The sequence below is a fragment of the Gossypium arboreum genome, chromosome 8 (assembly GCF_025698485.1).
Source record: "Gossypium arboreum isolate Shixiya-1 chromosome 8, ASM2569848v2, whole genome shotgun sequence".
Taxonomy (NCBI): domain Eukaryota; kingdom Viridiplantae; phylum Streptophyta; class Magnoliopsida; order Malvales; family Malvaceae; genus Gossypium; species Gossypium arboreum.
The window spans coordinates 17,758,828-17,784,086 of NC_069077.1; the positions used below are offsets into that span (position 1 = coordinate 17,758,828).

Sequence of the window (25,259 nt, forward strand, 5' to 3'; positions counted from 1 at the left end):
CATTTGAGGAAATTTTCAAAAAGATGTATGTGCTCATGCTTAAAAAAATAGCGAACAAAAGTTTGCTCGGTCTCTAAAAAGAAAAAAATGTATGAGCTTGTGTTCAAAATAAGTTTGGGGGTGATCCAAAGGTTCACTTAAAGAAAAAGGCTATATTTCGAGAAATCCAAGACAGTTAAAGGTTAAGATTTTGAAACCAAAATGTCTCATCTCTTAAAATTCCTACCTTTAACCAAGCCCCATTACAACCTTATAAAAGACCTATTGATTTGATGATTATGTCACCTACATTAGTGGAGAGGAAGTACTAAGTTCAACATATGAAGATTATAAATAATCCTTATGATTGTTTGCTTGATTGATAAGAAATTATGTTGAATGAAGAATGTTATCTGTGGCTGTGACATACGTACAAACTATGATTCATGTTGGTATATTTTGAAACTAAGTATAAAACTTTAAAAATATTTGCATATGAATTACTTATTAATAAAGAAGATCATTGAACATGAAGCTATTAATGCATAATTATGGGACAAAGATTGATGTTGCTTACATAGTTAGAAATTTTGCCTTAGTAAGACCTTTTGCTGTGCATAAACATTACTCGGGACGAGCAATGATTTAAGTTTGGGGTTGTGTAAACTAAAAGTATATATTGGATTTTTCCTATGTAATTGATCACCTTTTTACTTAAATTCGTTGTTAAAACGAAGTAATTGTTTAATAAATTAATGAAATATGTAAAAATATGAAATTAGGACATGGAAATTATTAAAATGTGATTTTATGCATTATTATATAGTTTTCATGCATAAAATGGCTTATTTTAGATTTATTTGAACATATTAAATTTTTAAGATATAAAATGGGCCATGCATGATTAAATTAAATAATAAAATGTAAAATTATATTTAATAATTCATTTTAAAGTATTTCATTAATAATTTGGATTTTAATTAATTATTAAAATTGGATAAATTTTATTCTTTGGTCCTTTAATTTATTGATTTATTTTGGACAGGTCTGATAGCTTTGTTGAATTACAAAAACCGTCCAATTTGAAGACCAAGTCAACCCAAATTTGGCTACACATGGTTGTCCACATAAACCACTTTTTGGTTTAATTACACAGGGTCCTTGCAATGTTGAAGAAATTAGAGATTTACCCGAAGATTTACATTTGACCGAGTCTCATTCTGGAGTTGTTATGGCATTTTGCTTAAAAATCAAGCAAAATTCAACTCAAAATCCACTAAGCATGACCAGCCACTCATTGGAAAAGCTTGAGGAGACTAAACCTCTCTATTTTTTGCAAACTACCCTCCTCTTTTCACCTATAAATAAGACCTCATTTGATCCTTCATCATTCATCCCTCATCCCTCATCATTCTCTCTTTTCTCTCAATTCTCTTTAGCATTTTCCATTCCCCACACTTAGCATCATCTCTTCATAGAGATTTTAGCAATTAAGCCTCTTAAAGAGCCTTTGGTCAGCCACCTTGGAGAGCCATCAGCAAAGGAGCAAAGCGAATGAGTGAAGGAGCCTCGTCGGTCAGAGTCTTGGGTGACAGCCACTCTAATTTGGGTTTAATCTTTCTTTTCTTTAATTTAATCTAAAAATGTTTGCTATGTGTTCTTTGTTCTTATTTACAACAATGTTAGCTTAATTTTATTTAAGCTAAGATGATTTCTTTGATTAAATAATAATTATTTGATTCATGCTTTTAATGTTTGTGCCTCAATCGATCATGTTTTCAATTAAAACCAAGTCTATATTTCGTTCATACGTGATTGAAATGCACCTAAATTAGCTGAGCGATCCTAACTAGATGACTGCTAGTGGATACATAATTGAAATGTGCATGCTCAATTTAGATCCTAACCCGATTAAATTACAGGTTGCATAACAACTCTAACCAAGCTCTATTATCTGCATAGTTTTTAGATTTGTGTGATTAAACTGTTTCAAACCTAACAAGTCCCTGTTACCTCACACGAATGCTAAGAAACCCTTAGTAAATAAGGATTAGTAAAATGCATATTTACTAAGTAAAGGATTCCGAAAAGACCTAATGTGGTTTCCGAACTCATGAAAGATCGAGTTGTCATGGAATGTGTTCCGAATGTTATTAAGCATGTTGATAATAAATTGAGTTTAATTAAAGTAATTGTCCTAGTTTATTTATGTTATAATTGTTGCAAATTGTGTTTAATTTTACTAGAATCTATTTCATTCATATAGTTTGCATACTTAGGATAATTTGCATTAGGGGTCATTGCATTTAGTTTAATATATTTTAATCATCAGTTCTCAACCATATTGTGTTTTTATTTACCAAGTTGTTAAGGATAATTTTACAATTAAGTGATTGAATACAAATACAATCCCTATAGAGACGATAACTCGATACTTACTTATTACTTGATAACGACTGTGTACACTTGCACAAACCTACGCGTTACAGTCACTGAATAACCACAAAGCAAGACTTGTTGTGAAGGGGTAAACCAACAATATGGTGTTTACTTTTCAAAAACCTTTGCACCAGTTGCAACGTTAGACACTATAAGGCTTTTATTTGCCTTGGCTACTCAAAAGCAATGGAAAGTACAGCAATTAGATGTTAATCTACTTTTTTGAATGGTTTTCTCAAGGAGGAAGTTTTCATTGAACACCCAAAAGGGTTCAAAGTGATTGGTGAAGAGCAAAAAGTTTACAAGCTCATAAAGGCCTTGTATAGCCTAAAACAGGCTCTAAGGGCCCGGTATGACAGAATCGATGCCTATTTGACAAGGCTTGGGTTTGAAAAGAGCAAAAGTGAGCCTACTCTTTATGTAAAGAAATCTGAGAATGATTGTGTCATTGTATGTGGATGATTTGCTAGTAACTGGTAGCAGAAAGGAGTTAATAGATGAGTTTAAGAAGTAGATGCAAGATATGTTTGAGATGACTAACTTAGGGGAGATGACTTACTTTTTTGGCATGGAGATAAATCAAACTCAACATGCCACCTTTATAGGTCAGCAAGCATTTGCTTTGAAAATTTTGAACAAAATGTGCATAACAAATTGCAAACCTGCTAACACTCTAGTGGCACAAGGTGAGAAACTCTCCAACAAAAATGATCATGAAAAGGTGGATGAGAAAGGGTGTGGAAGTCTTGTAGGTTGCCTACTCTACTTGACAACTATAAGGCCTGACATTATGTTTGTGGTCAACCTTTTATCTAAGTTCATGCACTGTTGTAATGTTTCTCATTTCAAAGCAGCTAAGAGGGTCCTAAGATATGTCAAAGAAACTTGTAACTTTTGGGTAAATTTTGTGAGAACTGAAGAACTCAAGCTATTGAGATACTTAGATAGTGACTGGGCAGGCTCTATTGAAGATATGAATAGCACATCGGGTTATTTTATCACTTTAGGCTCAGGATTCTTTTGTTAGAGTTCAAAGAAGCAACAAATTGTGGCTCAAACAACAGCAAAAGCAGAGTATATTGTAGCTACTACAGCTATTAATCAGGCCATTTGGCTAAGAAAGCTTTTATGTGATTTGAATGAGAGCCAAGATGAACCAACTAAAATCAAAGTGGATAATCAGCCAGTTGTTGCCATAGCAAAAAATCATGTGTTTCATGGAAAAACGAAACACATTAAAATCATATATCACTTTGTTAGGGAAGCTGAGCAATCAAAGGAAGTCAACTTGATCCATTGCAAATCAGAAGATCAGTTTGCTGACATTTTAACCAAGCCTTTTAGGACTGCAAGGTTCGAGAATTTGAGAAGAAATATTGGTGTTTGCTACATAGAAGCCAAGGAGGAGTGTTGGACAATGGCTAGCAATGCAGCAGCAAAGATGTTTTAAAGCTTTGCCATATCAACTATTTTGTTTCTTGTTTACAACTAGTCTAATTCACTTTGTAATCAGTTTTGTTGATGCACAAAGACTACTTAGTTTATTAGTTTGATAATGTACTAATGTTTAGGTGTTGATTTTATCTGATAAGTTAGTTCAATGATGTTAGTGAGAGTAGTTATTTATTTGATAACTATTTGTAACTTAAGGACATTGCTTTAATAAAAATCAGTAATAGAGATCATTTGATCATCTTCTTTAGTTTCTTTTCTTTCATTTTTCCTTTCTTTTGTTGTTGATAACCTCAATAGAACTCAACAATCTTAGATGGAGGGTGTTACTAATTCTTCCAAATTAATTGGTTCTTATAGAACCATAAACTCCACAAGACCACCAGAATATGGTTCCACTACAGACAATCAGCAAATGAAAAAACAGAGGCAATGAAATCCTTCACGGACATCTTATACAATTGTTTTTAGTGATACACCCTTTCTCTTTCAATCGGCCTTTGCAAGATATAAAATTGCGAACACACATTCACAAGAAATCCTTCACCTTTGGTGGTACCTTAGCATTCCAAATCGTTTGCCAAGGAAAATCCACAACATGTCAAACCGCAATAGCATAACAAGACTTAACATCAAACACCCCATTCTTACTATAGTGCCAAATTTGTTGATCATGTTGGCCATAAAGACTGATCCTAGGCACATCATAAGGCTATAAAAGACCTTCAACAAGGGTAACATTCCAAGCTTTAACATTCTTCATGAGCAAATCACTAACTCGTAAACATTCCATATCCGATAAAGGCTCTGAATCATTAAAAAAATTTATTGTCATGGGAATCTATGAAATGTCGCCCATCACCCAATCTCCATCATACTCTTTTAAAAAGCAGATGCTTTGTAATAAAAAAAATACTCCTCCATATAAATAAGGGATTATTCAAGGAAATCACAATGTCGAAAATATCTACCTTTCAAAATTCTACGAAAATATCATCATATTATTTTTATTATAATTATATTTAAAATAAATTATATATTATATAATTTTGACTCACTAATAATAATTATGGAACGTTGCCTTTTTTATTATTAGTTTTTTTATTTTTATTTAATTATTTTTATATTATGATCATATCACATATTCATATTACGGCTAACATTATCGACTCTAATTCACCACATCTAGATAATCGATAAATTATTAGTGAATTATATTAAAATTCCTCAATGATAAATTAATTAATTAATTTAAATATTATTAAATCTAAATGCAACTATTATCTTCTAAAATGTTATTTTGAATATTTTCGCAATGAAATGGAGGCATTAATTATTCAATTATTCAATTATTAGCGTATTTCTATTTTGGTCATTGAACTACAAAAATCTTCAATTTTGTCATTAACAATATATTTTGTTTCTCTTTTAATCACATTCCATTAAATTGTTAATGGAAATGGTGAGGTGACCCTTTTTACTTAATATAATAACATATTTAGTCTTCAACATTTGCTTATTCTATGAAATTAACTTTAATTTTAAATAATTCAATAAATTTAACTAACAATTTAATTCTCAACCATTTATAAATTTAACCCTTAACCTTTAAAAAAGGGATAATGTACACCCAAAGTCACTAAACTGTTAGTAAATTTATATTTTTATCACTCAACTTTAAAAAGTTACAAAATAATTACTAAACTATTGGAAAGTCTTCATTTAAGTTGTTGGGCTGTTAAAATTACTAATGTATGGTCTTTTCTGTTTGCGTCGCCTGCACCAATCGAAAACTCCCATTTCCCTTTTCTTCTACAATTTGTTTTTTTTTTCATGAAATAGTTTTGAACGTCACGAATCTGCGAACCAAAACCCAAATAGTTTTCTTTTTCAATCTCTAACATTGACCATCAGATCAATTTGAATCTAAGATATGTTCTTTTACTCATCGATGGATATTGATCCATTGTACCAATCGTCGAACCTTTGCTTGGAGCTCACTAACTAGATTTAAAAAGAAAAAGAAAAAAAAGAAACTTGACAGCTTAATGACTTAATAACTTAAATAAAAACTTTCAAATAGTTCAATGACTTAAATGAAAACTTTCCAATAATCATTTTGTAATTTTTTAAAATTGAGTGACTAAAACGTTAATTAGCTAATAGTTTAATTACCTTGGGTGTAGTTTGACCTTAAAAAAAACAAATTAAATAAACTTTAAACGTATTTCATTCTAAGGATAAGTGCTTGCATTAAAAGAGGATAATGCAGGAAGTAGAAAAACAATACTGAGTGGTGCACAACACGGCACATCATACAGAATGCAGTGTGGCGATGAGAAAATAAACTAGAATGTTGTTCATCTAACAACGAACATAACGGTCTTTGTAGTTCGAAACCAAAAGAGATGCTGCTATCCAATCCTGGTTTTGCAGTGTCTTCAACCCCACATCGGATGGTAAACGACTCGCTTCTTCATCTCTTTTTTTATGTTTCTTCGAATATTAATGTTCAATGCCCCCACACCACTCGAATTAACTCACTACCTATGAAAAGCTGTAACACTCTCTTTGATTGGTTATTGATTTAGAGAAATATCCCATTTCTTGATGCATATAGATGAATACCTCTGAAATCATGTGGACTTTTTTGCGTAATGTTTAATTAGTTTGTACCACCAAATTGTAGGTTTTTCAGTCCAGAAGCCATTGGACTGAAGCAGAAGCCAACACAAATGCGGTTATAAAAGGGAAAATTGGTTTGCACCAAATAGTAGGTTCTTCAAGGAATCTCAAGTTTATAAGTCGTTCAGTTTCTGAGGGGGAAGCCTTGACTGAATATGATACTCCATTCCCCAATGATTACATTGACCTTCTTAAACAAGTAAGCCTTGGGTATCTTATTTTAATGCTGCATCTTACGTATATATATATATATACTAATCTGTCATGCAATTTCTAAGATAATTTCTTGCAACTATCGCTGCTGTAAAATCTTATTATTCCTTTGAACAATGTCTGTCAAATAACAGGCAAAAAGGGCAACAGAATTGGCTTTGAAGGATGGCAAACAGTTGATGGTGAGATAGATAGCACTGTGTAATAATTGAAGAGTTTAAAGGCAAATTACATGGTTCAGTCTCAATATATAGTTCGTGACATACAAATATCTATTGCAGGAGATTGAATTCCCGACAGCTGGACTTGGATCTGTACCAGGTTCTTCTCTCCCCTTCTCATGTGTCTTTTCTCTTTTATTTTTGAACTTATATATATCATATGTTAACTACACATACAAGGTGACGGTGAAGGAGGAAATGAAATGACTGGAAGTATGCAGTTGATTCGTGAATTTTGTGACATTTTGGTAGCTCCAGAGAAAGTTACACGAACCAGAATAGTAAGTGCCAATAGCAAAGTGTATTTAATGTGAAGAGGGAGGCACCAACAACTGTAAGGCCTAAGCTTATTGGTTATATAATTCATAATAATTTATGTCTGCTGTTAAGTTTTCAGTTTTTCCCAGAGGCAAACGAAGTTAAATTTGCAAGACAAGTGTTTGAAGGAGTTTCGTTCAAATTAGACTATCTAACAAAACCATCCTTCTTCGAGGATTTCGGTTTTGGTGAGAAAGTGAAAATGGCAGACAGGGTAAAGCCAGAGGATGAACTGTTCCTTGTTGGTTATCCTTATTTTAACGTCAATGGTAGCTTATCGAACACCCTGAATTCTTTTCGATGTGTACTCCATGAAGCTTTTATGTATGGTATGCAATCCATTACGCAGAAATGATTGTGGTGGAAGAGCTTTACAAGGAAGCTGTAATGAACACCAACAGGAAAATGATTATATTCAATGGAGAACTCGACCGTATAAGATCTGGATGTATCCTTTCCTTGGCAACTCATCCATAGTTTTTCAATCATTTAGATTTCAAATGATAGCTTAAATAGTTGCCCTTGAATGAATGAGCTAAGATTACCCATCTTTTTTCTATCCTAAGCTGGCAGCACTAACCAAATCCCTCCTGCCCATGATGGAGACTGTATATTACATACATAACTTCAAGGGACGAAATGGAGGGACACTATTCAGGTTTGCTTCATAACCTTTTCTTTTTTCTTGCTGACTGAATTGTCTTGAGCTTTTTCACAGCTAAATGGAACAACTTGTGCTTCTCTTCAATTAGGTGCTATCCAGGTCCTTGGAGAGTGCTTAGAAGGATGGGGAATAAGTACTTTTGTGTGCACCAGCAGGAGAAAATGCCATCGCTCAAGGAAGTTGCTTTGGATATTCTCCCTGCTGCTTGAGGTTTGGGAATTTCATGCTTACCATGTGGCATGAATTACACCCTCCACCAGCTATTACCACCAGATTCCATCACTACACGTATCCCTCCAGCAAGCATAGCATGATGTAAATATGACAATGAAAATGTTCAATAAATTAATTTCTTTTCTGGATGAGGAAAACAGTTAAAAACTTCATTTTGGGAAATAACAGCAGCCTCATCTAGCCTCCCTACTGGCTACTGGTTATTAATAAACATCATTCGTTCAGGTAATAAATTACCCTATTCTCTCTTTCTTCTTCTGCACATATGATACTACTTCATTCCCATATGGCCATAATCTTTAAAAGAAAAGAGTTGGAAGAAGGGTAAAACTGATATTTGCTTGATATATATATTACATTAAATGATGACTAACAATCTCATCATCCTATCTTATCCTCTTCATCATCTTCCATTTTGTTCCGAAGAAATTTTTGGATTTATTTTTTCCTTAACAAATAGCCCACCAGAGAATAAACGAGCTTCCTGACGTCAGAATTCCATTTTCCTTTCACTTACTTTGGAAAAAAGTATGACATCTTTCTGTAACTGTTAATGACAGAATGCCAAAGAGATTAATATATCAGAACAAATGATTCGTATAAAATCAGCTGTGGTCAAAATAATCATGATGGATCCACATCAAGCTTTGGAACTATGGCCGACGATAGCTCTATATGTGAAGCACGAACTGCACCAATTAACCGTTCTGGCAGCTCATCCGTTGTGTTTGCCTAAGGGGGGAAAGAAGAGAACATGCAACTACTTTTAAACCAACATATATATAATAAATCACAAATGTGAGTTAATGCCTCATGCCTAATTTCTAGCTACAATAAGCAATGGCCCTAGACAGCCCTTTGGCATGCCATTAATAATGAATACAATGTGTACTGCAACAGTGATTGCTTCAGCTTGTGCTGGTTCCTATTAAATCTCTTTGCTTGCCAGCCAGCATATATTCCGGCAATCAATAATAAAGCAACAAATTTTCTGATAAAGATTTTTGAGACAACTGATGTTTTAGAACCATACCTGTACAAGGAAAGCCATGTCAACCACCAATGTCCTAATTACACCAGTGACAAGCCCCAAAACTCCATTAGCAACGGTAGAAGAGCCTATGTCAATATCAACCTACAGTGAGAAAGAAACGAGAAAACCCATATCAGTAACAAGCACTAACAAGTCCACTAATTATCATATTGTCGCCTATTTTTTATTTTAAAAAAAAGGGAAAAAAAGATATTTATTTAATGCTACATTGAAGTACTAAAAAATTCTTAAGGATGCTTACTTCTAAGTACTTGGGACCACGGATATAATTGCAATCAACTGCTTTACCCAACAAACAAGGGGTGCTACCAACACTCTGCCGCACAATCCATGATCCCTGCAAGATTCGATGTGAACGATTTGATAACAACTTTCAAAGGAGAAAAGAGAGAAATAGAATTAAGGCAATGCCTAACGCTCACATTTTTTCTTCAGAAAAACTTAACCTCACTGGAGAGAATCCCACCATTTAATCCATAAACAATTCCCACGTTCACATTTATGATAGGGCAAAGGCATTAAAGCAAATAGGAATGACGCAACTTTGGACAATTTTAAAAACCAAAGGTAGGTTTGGTCAACTAAAGAGAACTTTGCCCCGGCCAAAACTAAAGAACAAACAAAAACCAAAAAACTCAATTTGGCTTAAAATTGAAATTGGAAAAGTAAAATCAGAATGGATTTCAGGTAATGATACAGCACTTAACCCAGATATATCCTCAAATAAACAAACAAAATAATTTACAAAATGTTACTTCAAATGGAAGTATTAACAGGACCACTTTTTAAAGATACGGAACCTGTATAAGCAACGGTCTACTTCAAAAGACAATAATATGCCAAACTGTAATTTAAGGCAGCTATGCTGGAAACACACTGACCGATTTCTAATACATGCTTTCAAGTATGGTACACAGGAAAATCCGTTGTGGTTGGGTTGAAACTTTTATAAAGCAAAAGCACATATAATATGACCAATGCACCTTGTTATGACTTTTAATGCGTACATATTCATGCTTGCAAACATAAAAGGAAATAAAAATTCTTGAGAACAAATTGAGAACATGAATAGGAACCGATGCATATTTATGGATTCATGGCATTCATTAATGCCAGGTCAGGGAACATGAAATTGAAAGAGTGGATTTGGATTCCACTTGCTAAATAAATTGTGAGAATAAAATGCACACACTATGTATGAATTAGTTATAATTATATATTTCAAAGATAGAAGATGTTCTTCGAATTCACACATTCAATACTAAATAGACATTCAATAACTCCTTAAATTTGAAAAATAATCATGAAGGTTATATTTGCATGCAATTTGTACACAATTTACACTATTCTTACGATCCAATTTTATTATTTAAAATTCAAGTTCTCAAATAGATTCTTATTGTTCATGAAGTACAGCAGCTTTTTTCAATAAAGTACTAATTGTTTCTAAGATGACAAAGTCCGGTGTGGCACCCTAATAGACAACCGTCAATGAAAGACAAGAATTATAGAGGCACAATTAGAATGAAGATTGCTTCCAACTGTCTCAATTACCATGATTTTAACATTTATCTGAACACAATGAAGAAAAATACCTTTGGCACTGATGGAATAAGCTTCAGCCTGCTATTGCGGAATTCATCATCACCATCAACAAATCGCTGCAAAAGAGACCCAGGTACTAATTCCCTCGTCACAAAATAGAATACCATACTATAGTGTGTCGAACCAGGAACCTGAAACAAGATCAACATTACCCACTCAACATTACCATTAGTCTAAGATACAATACCACCAGCATTTTGAAGGCTTACTTGAAAATTAAAGACCAAAGAGAAAAACCCCTTTTCTGAAGCAACCTACAAAGACAGAAACAACAAGGAATCAAAGACCCATAAAATACACTCCATATTGGATTTCCTACATCAATAATGTTTACAGCGACAAAACAAGAACTGAAGAAGTGAGGCTTAGGCTCTCACAAGCAACATAGGTGGACCGTCAGTTTAGATTTAACACAACCAAATAAAGAAACTTGGTCAGGGACAAACATGGTTTTGTAAGTTCAATGTGATTCCCCACTCATTCCCTATTTCCTCTATAAAAAGGTATGATGTTCATAGTAGATAACTGGTTCAAGTTTATCCTTATCGTTTCCATCAAAAAAGGCATCCTGTTTAGCTTGTACAGAATCTGTCATGTATAATTTATCTAATCAAGAATGCGGATGTGTTTATACGTTGTGGATTTTATTCCCAATATGCTAGTAGATTGGGTGGGCAAAGGAACGATTTTGCAACCTAACCAATTGACCTAACAAGTAATTTTTGATATGCCACTGGCATACCCGAATACAATTTGAATAACTACTATGCAAGTTGTGGAGTTACTACAGCAAGGTATGCAACTCAAAAAATAAAAAGGAAACCAATCAGTTCCAGTGCAACCAGATTCCATGTGTAATAATATGTTCACCATGATTCCTAGTAAAGGCTTGAACGACATTGCAGAACTGACAAATCATGCATATCAAATGGAGCAGCAATAACTTAATATACCGACCAGATACAAACACAGGCAGACAACATTAAAAGGGTAACAGACTCACTTGTGCAGCACAACCTTGACGCTTGGCAACATGATCCATTCTTTTTGAGTCTTTGAACCAATCAACAGCAACAAGATCCATTAAATGCTTTCCTGCAGGAATCTTCATTGCATTTGGGGGGGGAGGGAGATAACATACAAAGACCTTAACATATCAATTAGGATGTAAAATAGTAATCAGAAGAAACAAACACAAGAATGCAAACCTTTGTTTTGTTGTAACAAAAATGCTTGCTACGAACTCTGAAATTGTTACCATCTGATATTCTCCAACAGTCACGAGAGTTATCACGGTCATCACGTCGTAGATTACCAGAAAAGCATGACAAATCAATTTTCTCAATTGGTTCTTCTTCCAGGGCTTTCATTCATAAAAAATTTAATTAATTAATTATTAAATAAATAAGTTGTATACTTGAGATGAGAAGTCAGTCTATAAGTTTAAAAATTTTTATCCAATCACATCAAAATGAAACAATTTAACATTATTAGGACCCACCTGTTCTTTTGACATAATAGTCAATTTTAGTAGGATATGGCTGAAAATTTGAGGGAAATAAGAACCCGTAGTTAGGAACAAGTCAAAAAGAAATTATATAAATGATTGTGGTTATACAAAACCTCTTGTTCTGCCTCAAGCATTTGTTCTTCGTCCTCATCAGAGTATTCATCCATCAACAAAGAGTTTCGGCTTGCAGCATTCATTTGATCAAGAGAGGGGGCAGGGGGAACAGATAACTCATCTATCTTTCGAGTTTTCTTTAAGGAAACTGAAGATGAAGCCATATTGACCATAACTGGGATTCTAGGAGGGGCACCTCTTTCATCTGTTTGGGCAAACCATTCACGCAATCCTGTCATAAGAGGTAAACAACAATCTTAAAAGGGGTAGATGGACGGAGACTGAAACAAACATGATAGGAGTGAAATTTTCTTAACATCTCCTCACACCCCTCACACGATTTCTTTTTTCTTCTTCATGCTGTTTATTTGGACGGGAGTGGGAGATCAAGATGCAAAACAGACTGGTATCACAATAAAAAATAAGATCTTTTCCTTTTTCTTGACATTAGAATTAACAAGAATAAAATGAAGTAAACCATGGAAACCAAAAAGCATCCTGTATTTCAATGGATGTCAAATTGCCAGAATGCTATGAATTTTTAACAGGCAATTTTTATAATATTAATAATAATAATAATAATAGGAACTTACCAGCAACACTATTTAACATCTGAAGAAGACAGTGTTGCTGAAATGCCAAAATACAACCCACACCCCATCCTTTTAAATCAATCTGCATAAGATGCTGCACCCGTGTTCTGGGCTTCCCGTTCCGAGATTTCAGAGGTGAAATGTTGAACCCTCCACCTGAGAAAATTAGAAACAAATCAAATACTCATCTCTCTAGTCTCAGCACAACCAGTTTACTCGCAAAGAGCTTACTCTCAACATGAGCCCGCACATATCCTGGTTGTGGACCGCAATTCTCATGCTCCCTAGAACGAAATAATACAACTGCACAATAACAAAAACAAGAAAAGAAAAGGGAGATTTCAGAAGCTAGATAAATAAGCATGCAGTTCAATCTGTAAGTAAATCTAAATAGACTTACCATAACTCCCATCATCATTTCGGCGCCAATAACGCACATAGCAAAGGTCACGGGGCCAGACAAACCTGCAAAAAATGGAGCCATAAACTAAAAAAGTTGCCATACTTCGTGAAGGAAGAAGAAATAAAAATTCCTTTTGGAAACTGAAGCATAATATTTGGAAACATTTTACAAGGTTGCATAAGTAATCCTCAATGAAGTGAACAAAGTTATAATAGACCTTGGACAAGACCAATAGAAGGTTCACTCTAATAACAGTAAATTTTCAAAACTTCCTTCTCTGTCATCTAGAAACAACCAATTTATGTACATACATATATGCAAGTATCATGCATGGTTTATATGAAGAATAAATTTTAGATGGAAAGATCATTAAGTCTTCACCAATCTGATTGACTGCTCATACTAGATTACTAAGCCAATACTTCTGCAAAGTACCAAAGCTAGAGGGCCAACACCCATAATGCAAAAATCTTCAGTTCTTGTAAACACAACAGCACATCCTCATCTCTCTCCACTCAATCCTTTTTCTTACTTCAGTTCTTGCTTGCTCAGTTGTTCTTCTTTCTTTTCATTGTATTTCATTGATGCGGTGAAGTTTCATCTTTTCCGATTTCTTTTGATGCTTATACGCATCCAACAATACTAGACTTAACCAGTCCATTTTGGCGATTTTCTGAATACATTGAATAGATAAAATATATTGGCAACAATCAAGGTTAGTATCACAACAAAGAAATATGCCAAAAGGGAGTCCTTTTGTGTACTCCTAACAAGTTTGGTTCCAAAACAGAACAATATGCTGCCACTGCTTCAAAAGACAAATTATCAATAAAATGAAAGCATAAAAATAAACAATTTAAATTGGAGAGAAAATATTACATCCTGAACCAGTCCAACTGAAGCCTGTGATAAAGTATAGCTGTATGCCCATCTACTTCCTCAACTAAACTACCGTACTGAAAACTACAATCCCACCTGCGGAAATTAGATACTACAAATATGAAAAATGGAAAGCTCACAAAATATCTAAAAATAAGAAGTCCCATGAATTCTTTTGATAAACAAAGCTTTGCATTTTTGTCTCAAGAAACCTACTCAAATCGAGTTCCATCCATGCTCATTACAAGACCAAATATTTCCTCACACGTAGCTTCCACAACACCTACAGCCCTCATAGCCTTACTACAGCTCCTTGGCTACATAAAGAAAATGTAAGTGATCCTTAACACCTAAAACATCTTTATACACGGAAAAAAAAGAAAATACATATAAATACAAGGCATGAGGCTCGTACAAGGTAATCGACTTCAAGAAGCTCTTCAAAAATGCGAAGTCCTGTCATATCAAAGAAAAGGATCGGATTCAGCAGGATCCATCAACACCTCTGCAGTATTGAGATAATTAAAATACCCTTCCACCACAAATTTCTTTTTGAGATATCTGTACCTGGATTTAACTTTAAAGCCAAGAAAATGGAATAATCAATAAAAAAACTAACCATTCTGGCATTGAAGGAGGCGCCAGTGTTTTCTAGAAAATGCTTGGGTATTGGCATTTTGATTTGATAATTCTGAGTCAAATTCCTGTGTCCAGTCCAATATTGAATCTGGAGGACCTGGCATTTTCATAGAAATGTTGAGTTTCTGATAATTGACCAAAATAGTGAAAAGTAGAAGAGAAAAGGAAATCAATTGAGAACCATTTCCAATTGTTGTTCTCCTAAGCAAAGTTTTTGGAGGAGCTTCATCTTCATCCTCATGGGCACTGAACCTTAAGGGAAAAAAATTAAGAAATCAAAAGTTTGGCCAAGGACCAGTAATCTCTTCTCTTATTGTTAACCAAAAACTGAAACTTGGAGAGTAAAACCATCTTCAGTATTTTCGCCTTAGATGGATCTGATCTCTGTGGGTGAGACTCCATTTATTTATGAAAAGTTGGATAAAAAATTATCTATGGAAGAAGTGAAAGGAGATGAGTGGCTGTTTTATTCAACAAGGCCGTTCAGACACCACATTATTAGGAAGAGAGAAAAATTCATGGCTAAAATTGATGGAATTTAAGTATAATATGGGGTTGATGATCAAATGGGTGTTTGGTTAGATGAACTTAAAATTTTATTAAGTAAAAGGTTTTTGAGCTTATGAAAAGATTATTGGAACAAATTTGTTCTAAATATCCAATACATTATATAACTATAAAATATTCATATTTTAAATGAATTTTATCCATTTGAAAGAAATTTAGCACATATTAGTTTTCATTCAAAAAATAACAAAATTACTTAATATATGTATATTTATATATTTATTATTTTTTAAGTCTCACATCCATGTTGTGTTGTTTTCTTACTTTGGAAATTGATGTGTCAACATGTCTGTGCCATGGTGTACCCATGTACAAGATCCGTATATGATACAGGATATGTTTAACCACTTTATAATCATCTATGTCCAGCAGATTACTTAAAAGGCCTGAGATGATATTTAAAATATGAAAACGTATTTACCTGTTCCAACAACCATGAAATATTTTATAATTTATCTATGCTTCTACGAGTTGCAAATAAAACTTGGGACAACTTAAGATGTGTGAAATCCAATAAAACATAATACCTGTTTTTATCACAACTATGACAGTTACTCACTACCCCGAGGATTTGATCCATAGACTTCAAGGCACTGAGGTAGCTGGCCTATAGCCAGCCTGTCTCACCACTAAAATAATAAACATTCACTTCTATCGACATGCCTAGCCAATGGCAAATAGAAAAATAATGATAAAATTGCTACTTACTGACTTTCATAATCTGATGAAGAAGCATTCCTCCCATTATCCATTCCAGATTTATATTCAAAAGAAATGTATTTGTTGCCATTGGCCATTTGTGAATCTTGATGCTGAATAAGAAAACAAAATGTGACTAGCCAATTTTAATAGTCTGGGTAACAGATTAATACGTAGACACAATGTATTTAGTTCACCACAAAAATTGTGACCCTATACCATTCAACAGAAGTTGGTGAGAGAGAATCAACTTCAAACACCAATCTAGAACATGGAAAGAAAGCAGAAATTAAGTTAAAGAGTCAGAGATGCACCTGATCAATCGCAGACTCTATTTTTTCCTTCCAGATTAGGGCTTCCTGGATGTTGAATGCTGCCATCTAAAAAGAAGAATGCAGGCATGGATTTATTTTAGGTCCCCAAAATTCAAAGGCATAAGATTTTGCAACTGGATGTACGGGACACAACGATTGTGAAAAGAAACACATGGCTCAAAGAGGCCAGTGTAAGATATGCTAGCACGATGGGAGAGTAACACTGGATAGCAGTATCACTTCAAAAGCAGATATCACTCTAGTTCCATCATGAAAAGTTTTCAGTGCTATGCAACAATTATATCCTCGAAATTGAGAGGCTAACTTAATTAGGAAAAACCAAACCATCAAGAACAATCAAAGTGGACTCCAAGTATAGTCTACATTGTAAAACCAAGTGCAAAACCAATCTATGCTAATCTGACTTAAGTCCTTCAGCATATAACAGTAGGAGCACTGTACATTTGTCAAAGTTCCAAATTTAATAACTCACCAGGCAAGCTCAGATTATTATGCATTAAGAATACACATTCATTTACTATTCCATAAAGTAAAACAAAAAGTACAAACCGTGATTCTGTTGTACTTCTCTTTCTTGTTGTAAACTGACAAAACATAAACCATCTGCAAAACATAGACCATAAATTAAAATGAAACATAAATGACAGTTCTATCTAAAGGAATAAATTTCACTGCGTACCAGAGGATAAGTGCTACTTGAATATTACAGTGTGTAATCAGGATTACATGGACAGTCAATCATAAACTGATACAATAAGCGAGGGCATGCATAGTCTCTTGACGAAAGAAAGAAAAGGAAACTGGAAGGGAGCAGTAAATGTATGAAATAAAATATAAACATTAAATTGGTGAATAAGGACACTCCCAAGTCACTGGATCACAAGAATATTACACACAATAGTAATCATTGACAAGAGAATGACTGTTTAGTTGTGACTTGACGATATGCTTATATATACACATGCAAATACATATATATTTTATATCTATTTATATATGGTGGTCAACAGTCTCAGCTCCCAGCTACCAACAGCAACATTTTGTACTGTCATTACCATTACATACATACAAATATACACAAGGAGACACAACTCACATGTCCATGTTGGGTCTTCAAACCTCGATCTTCCACTCTACAGTTTCCATCTATCAACAAGGTCTTGATAGGAACCTAAATTTAGAAAACGTGGAAAATTTTAATCATTAACAGCAGTGGATTCATTTAGTAATGGAATGCACACACTGCAGAAAAGCAAACAGTCAAAAGAAACAGAAAGAATCCTTAAAGAAAAAGAAATAATACTTCTCTGCTTTCCTTTCCCTAAACAGTAAGAATCTACATATATCGAATACTTTTATCAACAAGATGCTCCTGATTTTATATAAATAATTGCAGCATCGGCTGTTCCATTACTAAAATTAAATTTAAATCCACGGAACTGCATTTAATTTACCGTTCTAAAAGCTACTTTTCTCCCTTCTCCAGTCCAAAAAGAAAGCGAATTAAATCTAAGCGAACCATAAAATACTTCAAAAACATGTTTGATTTCCTAAGAAAAATTAACAACTTTCAAACAAAATTAATTAAAAACCTGACTATCTTGTGGCTTTCTCTTGTAGTAAGCTAGAAGCCGATTTTCGAGCACGAAATATCGCATGTGTATGAAGGATCGTCCGATCTTCCTTCGACCATACCTCACCATCCATCCTTCGTACACCACTTTCGACATTCCTGCCCTCTCAAAATCCACCACCAACAATAGAATTTCCAACTCCTAAGTCCTCTAATATCTCGTCGTCCCTCACTTTATCATCAAAATCGCGAAATCGGTAATTCCTAATTCTCAAATTTGGAATTGGAAGAGTCTCAGGATTCAATTTCGACAGTGCAGTGAACCCGAGAACCGCAAAAGAGAAATTTAATTTTGTATACTACGATGAAGCGATAACAAAAAAAAAGGGCAATAAAAAACAGTTAAATGGAAAGAAGGAACAGCAGTAAGTAGGATCAAGTAAAGTTTTCAGAGGTGACTTGAACTCTATGAAGAAGAAGAAGACGACGAGGAAGAAGAAGAAGACAGTAGAGAGCGAATTTTGAAATCAGAAACAATGAAATGATAATATTTTATTTTAATTTTTAAATATAAATTATTTATATACATACAAAATATGCGAAAATAAAATTAATTAAAAAAAAAAAAGAGGGAAGAGCCTAAGGAGATATCTAACGCGATGGTGCCGGCATCGACGATGGTTGGGAAATAATGAATACGACGATGTAATTTAAAGTGAGGCGACGGTGCAATTGAGGAGACGGACCACGTAAGTGTGGAAGGAAAGGGCGCACGGAACTAGAAAACGCCACGTGGATGATTATGATTGGGTAAATGGGGCAAGTATCTTTAAAACCGTGCAGCTTTGCCAAATAAAGTAAATACGGGGGGCTTGACTTCCATGTTTACTTTCAGTTTCTGGGCAGTATCTGACAATATAAATTATCAGTTCAAGAAAATAGAAATATGCTTTGGTCCCTGGTGAAGCGGTTAATTACAAAGAAGTCCTATTCCGAAGCATGATGATGTTATTTAGGTCAAATTCTGCTATTAATCTGTATGCTATTTGTAAATCTCTGGTTTAGTCCCTGTCAGAGGCGAAGCAAGAAATTTTTCCGCCAGTATATTTTTATGTAAGTTAAAATATAATTTTATAATTCTAATTTTGATATCTTAATTACTTTTAAAGGATTGAATCATAATTTATCATTTTAAGTTAAAATATAATTTTACTATTTATTAAATTAAAATCTTGTAAAACTTAAAGGGTCAAAGTTAAATTTTACTTTTTAGTGGAGCCAAAGGCCTACCGTCCCCTGTCACCGCCTTGGTCCCTGTAATCTAATTTAATCAATTTTAATTTTATACTTTTTTATTTTTGCAAATTCAATCCTGACAGCAATAATAGGGAAACTCGTTAGATCAAATTTTGTTATTAACCTTGCACTATATATTAGTTTTAAATTTAGTCCATATTTTTTAATTTGATTATTTTTAGTTTATATATTTTTAAATTTTGAAATTTTAATTTTATCTAAAACAATAATTGTTAAATCTATTAACTAAAATGATGTAAATTTTCTGTGAATATTATGTGAAAATAATAAGGTGGCATGATATTATACATGTGACAATATATTTATAGTATAAGATTTTTATAAGAAGGTAATTTTGAACTCCAAATTAGAGTGTAAAGACAAAAGTCTATAACTTACACATAGTACATAGTATAGTAACCAATAACTCAAATTTAACTTATAAATAAACACCTTGAAACTAGATTTCCAAATTTTTAGATTTAATCTAAAAGGGACTTTCGCCTCTTAGCATGTCAACACATAAATGAGATAAAATAATATTTAGTCTTTAAATTTTGCAATTTTATCACATTAGTCTTTGAATGTTTTTAATTCATATTAATCATAAAATTTGGTAATCTTTTTCAAATTTATTTCTAAACTTGGGTTAATTAAAGTGTGATGACCAGACATTTTAGAATTGAGTCAGGTTACCACTTAAAATTTTTAATTTTTAAGATTATGATTTTACAATAAATTTTATATGTATATTATTTCTATATTATATGTTTTTTTACAAATTGCATGGCAATATCACATTATCAAATTTAAAAAAAATCTCAAACCCAAAATTAGAGGATCGAAATTGAAAAAAAAAAATTTAATTTAAAGATTAGATATTAGTTTAGCCCTAGGAATTTGAATAGACAAAATGATGATGCAGCCGCTACCCAAGAACATGTGCTAAACTTGTCATTTTAGATAAAGACTCTTTTATTTATTTTCCAGATGAATTTTATATATGGTAGAATTAGGTAGATTTGTCAAAAAATTCCTAATAATACTAAAAAATAAAGAAAAGTTAAATGGTCCAACATGGCTGAAACACGAGGGAGGGGTGGGTTGCTCTAGTTGTAGTTGAATGAATGAAAATTTAATAAAAACAGTTAATTCAAATCAACGTGTTTGCGAATGAGAAAGGACAGTTTAAGAAAGGAATAGGATGACCAAATAGTTGATGAAAAAAAAATTAAAGGAAATTATTGGGCTTTGATTAAAAACGAAACTAGTACAGAAAACAGTCCAAAAACAAATCCAAAAATAAATAAATAAAACCGTAAAAACCCAAGCAAAAGTCCAGATTAAACGGCCCCAAAACAAAAGGCAATAACAACAATGCCAAATCCTAATTTTGATTTGTCATCTAAACCTTCCAGAAAGAAACCAAAAAGCTGAAGGGACGCCACTGATGTCGACGGATAAGAAAATCTTCTCCGGCAACCGTTAAGAGATCGTCGAACCACTAGCTACCACATTCAAGAGGTTGATTAACGAACGAGAACCTGCACTCTAACAGAGACGACCAAACTCTTCCCCAACCCCGCGGATCCCACAAACCTTTGGGCTCCTCCTACCTCCAATCCCTACCCTCAAATTAGATCCCTGTAAAAAGACACTTCATCTCCCACACTCATCCGGTCGGAAGGCGCAACTATCATTATCCAATACCGTCGAATCAAAGAGAGGCGCCCCTCCCTCCTGGTAAGCATGACCCCCTCCCCGGAGACCCGCAGCTGCCAACAGATGGGCCACCTGATTCGTAGCTCGGGGAACATGCACCAATCAACACCAGCGAAACTACAAAGCCATTGCATTGATATCTCTGATGTAACGCCCAAGGGCCGACGTATCATGATAAGGAGATAGGATCTTGCAGATCACCGTGAGAGAATTACCTTCAAAAATAGCCTCATGCAACCCCAGCCCCAGAACAAGTCAAATCGCATGATAGCAAGCCAGGGCCTCTGCAGCAAAAGACGAAGGTACGTGCGTACTGACCAATGATTGTGAACCCATCACCATGCCCAAGTGATCCCTAGTGACAATACCCGCACAGGAAAGTCTTTGTAGGTGCATGGAAAACAGTATCAAAGTTCACTTTTACACATGTTAGATTTGGAGGCCGCCACCGCTCAACACCGATCAGGCAACCAGGTAACTTCTCATTCACCGCGTCATATTCCATTAAATGCATTTGGATAATATCATTGTCATGAATCTGTCAATTCCGCGCATGCCATATAAACCACAAAGTACACACCATTTCCCGAATAACAGCACCAGCAGACACAGTGAAAACATACAGTAGCCAATCCTGCAATGAGACATCCGATAATTCATTTGGCCACGTAATGTGTAGGGACTCCCAAATATCCAAAATCGAAGGGCAATTGTGAAAAATATGTTCCAGAGTCTCGGCAGAGACAAGGCATCGAGAGCACATAGTGGATATAGTAGCTAAGAATAAAATTGTTGAAAACTCACCATACTTTAGTTTTGATTTTTGCCGGAAGTTACAATTCCATAATTTGTTGTAAAATAGATTATAAGAGTCCGTTATCTCAAAATAGTCCGAAGAATAAGGAGTCTAAAATCACCACGGACAGAGAATTCTCTTGAAGGCTCATCCCCCCAAACCAAGAAGTCTTCATGGGCATCCTGAGCAATGGGAATACATAACACCTTATTTGCAATGGCTTGGCCACAACACTGGTAAGTCTTTGCTCGTCCCACTGCCTTGAATAATGACTAATGAACTCTGAAACAAGTAAATTTGGGGAACTAACCCCAGTTTGTTGCAAACATCTATCAGGCAACCTCGGAATCCAAACATCATCGCAAATCCATATATTGGATACTGTACCCAATCACCAACAAAGGCCCATATGCAACAACCCCTTCGTAGACCAGATACTCTTCCAAAGGTAAGAAAGGTAAGCTCCCAAACTAGCATGCATAAAATCACAACGTAGGTAATATTTTGCTTTTAGGGCACGAGCTAACAAAGAAAATGGGTTTTTAATCAAACGCCAACCTTGCTTTGCCAACAGAGCAATTTTAACTTTGCCAAATCTTAAAATCCCAAGCCACTATTGGGCTTCAAAGCACATAGTTTAGTCCAAGCACACCAATGCATACCCCCTTGACCCCCATTTCGTTTTTACCAAAATTGACTAATTATATTTTTCCAAATCAATGCAAAAAGATGCAAGTAATATAAAAACATGATATAGTAAATGTAGGGATAGCTTGTAAGACGCTTTTGATAAAAACTTTCTTCCCACCTTTAGACAATGGCCTGACACACCATTTGTCGATTCCGGAGCACATACAGTGTTTCAACCCTTTAAAAACTTGTTGTTTAGCACACCCTACCATATTAGGTGATCCCAAAAACCTTTCAAGCTCGGTATAGATTCGGACCCCTAAACAAGTAGAAATAGAAGCTGCAAGAAACTCCTAAACATTGGAGTTGAGATAAATAATGGACTTGTCAAAATTGACATACTGCCCCAAGGATCACTCATACATGGAAAGAGTTTGCTTTAATTCCAATGCACCCCCAATCGTGGCCTCTTCAAAAAGTATACAATTATTTGCGAATAGCAAGTGTGAAATCGGTGGGCCTTCGCGGCTAATTTGAGCCCCACGGACCATATTATCATGTAGCACTTGTTGCATAATAGGGGACAACCCTTCACAGCAGATAAGAAAAAGGTACAAACTAAGTGGGTTACCCTATCGAAGTCCTCGTCTCGGGGAAAACTGACTGCCTGCCTCCTTATTCACGTTCACTGAGTAAGTAATAGAACGAACATAATGAAGAAGAAGATTAGCAATTGGGAAACCCCATTGTCAACATCATTTGCTTCAGAAAATCCCACTCCACCCTATCGTAAGCCTTATTCATATCCAACTTCAAGGCAAAGTGACATTTTGCCCCTTACTTTTTCGTTAAAACACGTTAAGGATTTCATAAGCCAAAATAATGTTATTTGTAATCAGCCTCTTGGGAATGAATGCACTTTGAGCCTCATTAACACATAAATACAGAACTAATTGAAATCTATTGACTAGGATTTTTAACATGATTTTATACGAGACAACACATAAACTAATAGGTTGAAACTGTTGCATGTAGATCGGATTCAAAACTTTCAGAATCAGAACAATGTGAGTAATATTGATTGGCGCAAAAGATATGCCCTCGTTTAAGATACCGAGACAATATTCACCAACATCAAGACCAACAATGTGCCAAAATAAAGTAGGAAGCCCATCTAATCTCGAGGCCTTCGTTGGAACCATAGATTTCAAAGCAAATAGAATATTCGCACTCGTAAACTAAACTATAAACGCAACATTCATATTAACAGTAATACAATGAGCAACCCTTACCAAGATACGACTCGAATCACCTTACCCCTGAGAAGTGAATAAGTCTTCAAAATACGTAGTTGCCACTACAAGTATATCCTCCTTATCTGAAACCAACCAACCATCCTCCTGAATTAAACAATAAACTCTATTAGCCATCTTTTTCTGGGTACTGGATTTACAGAAAAACCCTGTATTTCAATTCCCTAACTTCAACCAATTAACACAGGCCCTTTGTTCCCAATACAGCTCTTCCTTGTTAACCTCCAAATTCAACTCAATTTTTGTGCTCAAAGCCTCTAGTAAAGTCTCATCATCTCTGTCTACCATGTTAACATTTGTTAAAAAATAGTGCATGCGACGTAAATCGCCATTCCGACTAGTGCGCAAACCTACGATCCATTGTCTCAATCTCTATCAAAACAATGATAATCGGTGAGGAATTGCACCCACATTACACTCCCATAGAATACGAATTTCTAGTTCATAGCATTCCTCCAAAATTCACCAAGCCTCAAACCGAAATACTTTACACTAGAGTATAATGAGTGCACAATATTAATCAACAAAAGGCAATGATTCGAAATGGAATGAGGCAAATGCTTGGGTGAAAAAGTCAAAAAAAGATTCTACCACGCTAAATTGGCAACCCCCTATCCAACCTCTCCTAGATGTTGTTATGAGCAAAGTTCCCTCGTTCTCATGTAAACTAAGGACCAACAAACCCTAAGCCGTCCAATTAGTAATTAGAAATAACAACACGAAACTTTGACATGCGTCATTTATCGTAAAGTACATCTATTTTTTTCTCAGAGGAATAAAGGAGTTCATTAAAATCACCACACACCAGCCAAGGTAAACTTTGATCATGGCCTGACATACGAAAAGTGTTTTAAGACTCAGAGCGACTCCTCAAATCCGGAGAATAATAAAAGCCTATAAATCTCCATTTGTTTACCGATCAACCTCCCTAAGATCCACATCAATATGAAACTGTGAAAAGTTAAGTCCGCAATCACATATGGACGTTATCCCAAACTAACACCTTCTTTAGAACCATCAGTCGCAACCTTGAGCCCATAAATATACCCACACTTACGTCTCACTTTTTCCATACGGTCACAATCTAACTTCATCTCCATGAATAAGACAATATGGGGATTGTACAATTTCAACATATGTCGAAGCTTGCAAACAGTCCGCAGACTCCCTAACCCACGAACATTCCAACATAAGTTTCATGGTTTTCGGCCAACCTGCCCTTTAACGGCCACCGATAAATTCAATTGACAAGCCATCAAATGTTTATCGCTAACCTCTACTAAATTTGAACCCTCAGAAACATGTCCAAGAGAACATATAACTCTT

General features: G+C 34.6%; 2 protein-coding genes and 1 long non-coding RNA gene across 4 annotated transcripts; 2 read left to right on the plus strand and 1 right to left on the minus strand.

Moving 5' to 3' along the window:
* The first annotated feature begins 6,107 nt into the window (after positions 1-6,107).
* LOC108469728 (protein LPA3) lies at positions 6,108-8,438 on the plus strand. Its single transcript, XM_017770737.2, has 9 exons — positions 6,108-6,329; positions 6,560-6,754; positions 6,903-6,950; positions 7,050-7,089; positions 7,170-7,270; positions 7,387-7,576; positions 7,657-7,755; positions 7,848-7,965; positions 8,060-8,438. Exons 1-9 carry the CDS (start codon positions 6,279-6,281, stop codon positions 8,178-8,180), a joined length of 963 nt encoding a protein of 320 aa, XP_017626226.1. The 5' UTR covers positions 6,108-6,278; the 3' UTR covers positions 8,181-8,438.
* On the minus strand, positions 8,321-19,176 carry LOC108469727 (protein ENHANCED DISEASE RESISTANCE 2-like). Of its 2 annotated transcripts, none has more exons than XM_017770735.2 (22): positions 18,196-19,176; positions 17,700-17,774; positions 17,153-17,206; positions 16,583-16,648; positions 16,278-16,381; positions 15,184-15,254; positions 14,983-15,099; positions 14,779-14,819; positions 14,580-14,680; positions 14,364-14,459; positions 13,482-13,546; positions 13,313-13,384; positions 13,082-13,237; positions 12,488-12,720; positions 12,366-12,405; positions 12,073-12,227; positions 11,868-12,011; positions 11,074-11,118; positions 10,855-10,995; positions 9,501-9,596; positions 9,239-9,340; positions 8,321-8,937 (listed from the first exon to the last, which is right to left on the minus strand). In XM_017770735.2, the coding sequence occupies exons 1-22, from the start codon at positions 18,331-18,333 to the stop codon at positions 8,830-8,832; spliced, it is 2,220 nt and encodes a 739-aa protein (XP_017626224.1). In that variant the 5' UTR covers positions 18,334-19,176; the 3' UTR covers positions 8,321-8,829. The 2 variants fall into 2 exon arrangements, with proteins under 2 accessions (XP_017626224.1, XP_017626225.1); XM_017770736.2 differs by having other exon boundaries at positions 11,868-11,969; positions 18,196-19,174.
* A 1,617-nt stretch (positions 19,177-20,793) lies between these two features.
* Positions 20,794-22,812, plus strand: LOC128279438 (uncharacterized). The gene is made up of 3 exons (XR_008269612.1): positions 20,794-21,668; positions 21,874-22,226; positions 22,327-22,812. It is a non-coding gene; the product is annotated as an uncharacterized LOC128279438 (long non-coding RNA).
* The last annotated feature ends 2,447 nt before the right edge of the window (positions 22,813-25,259 follow it).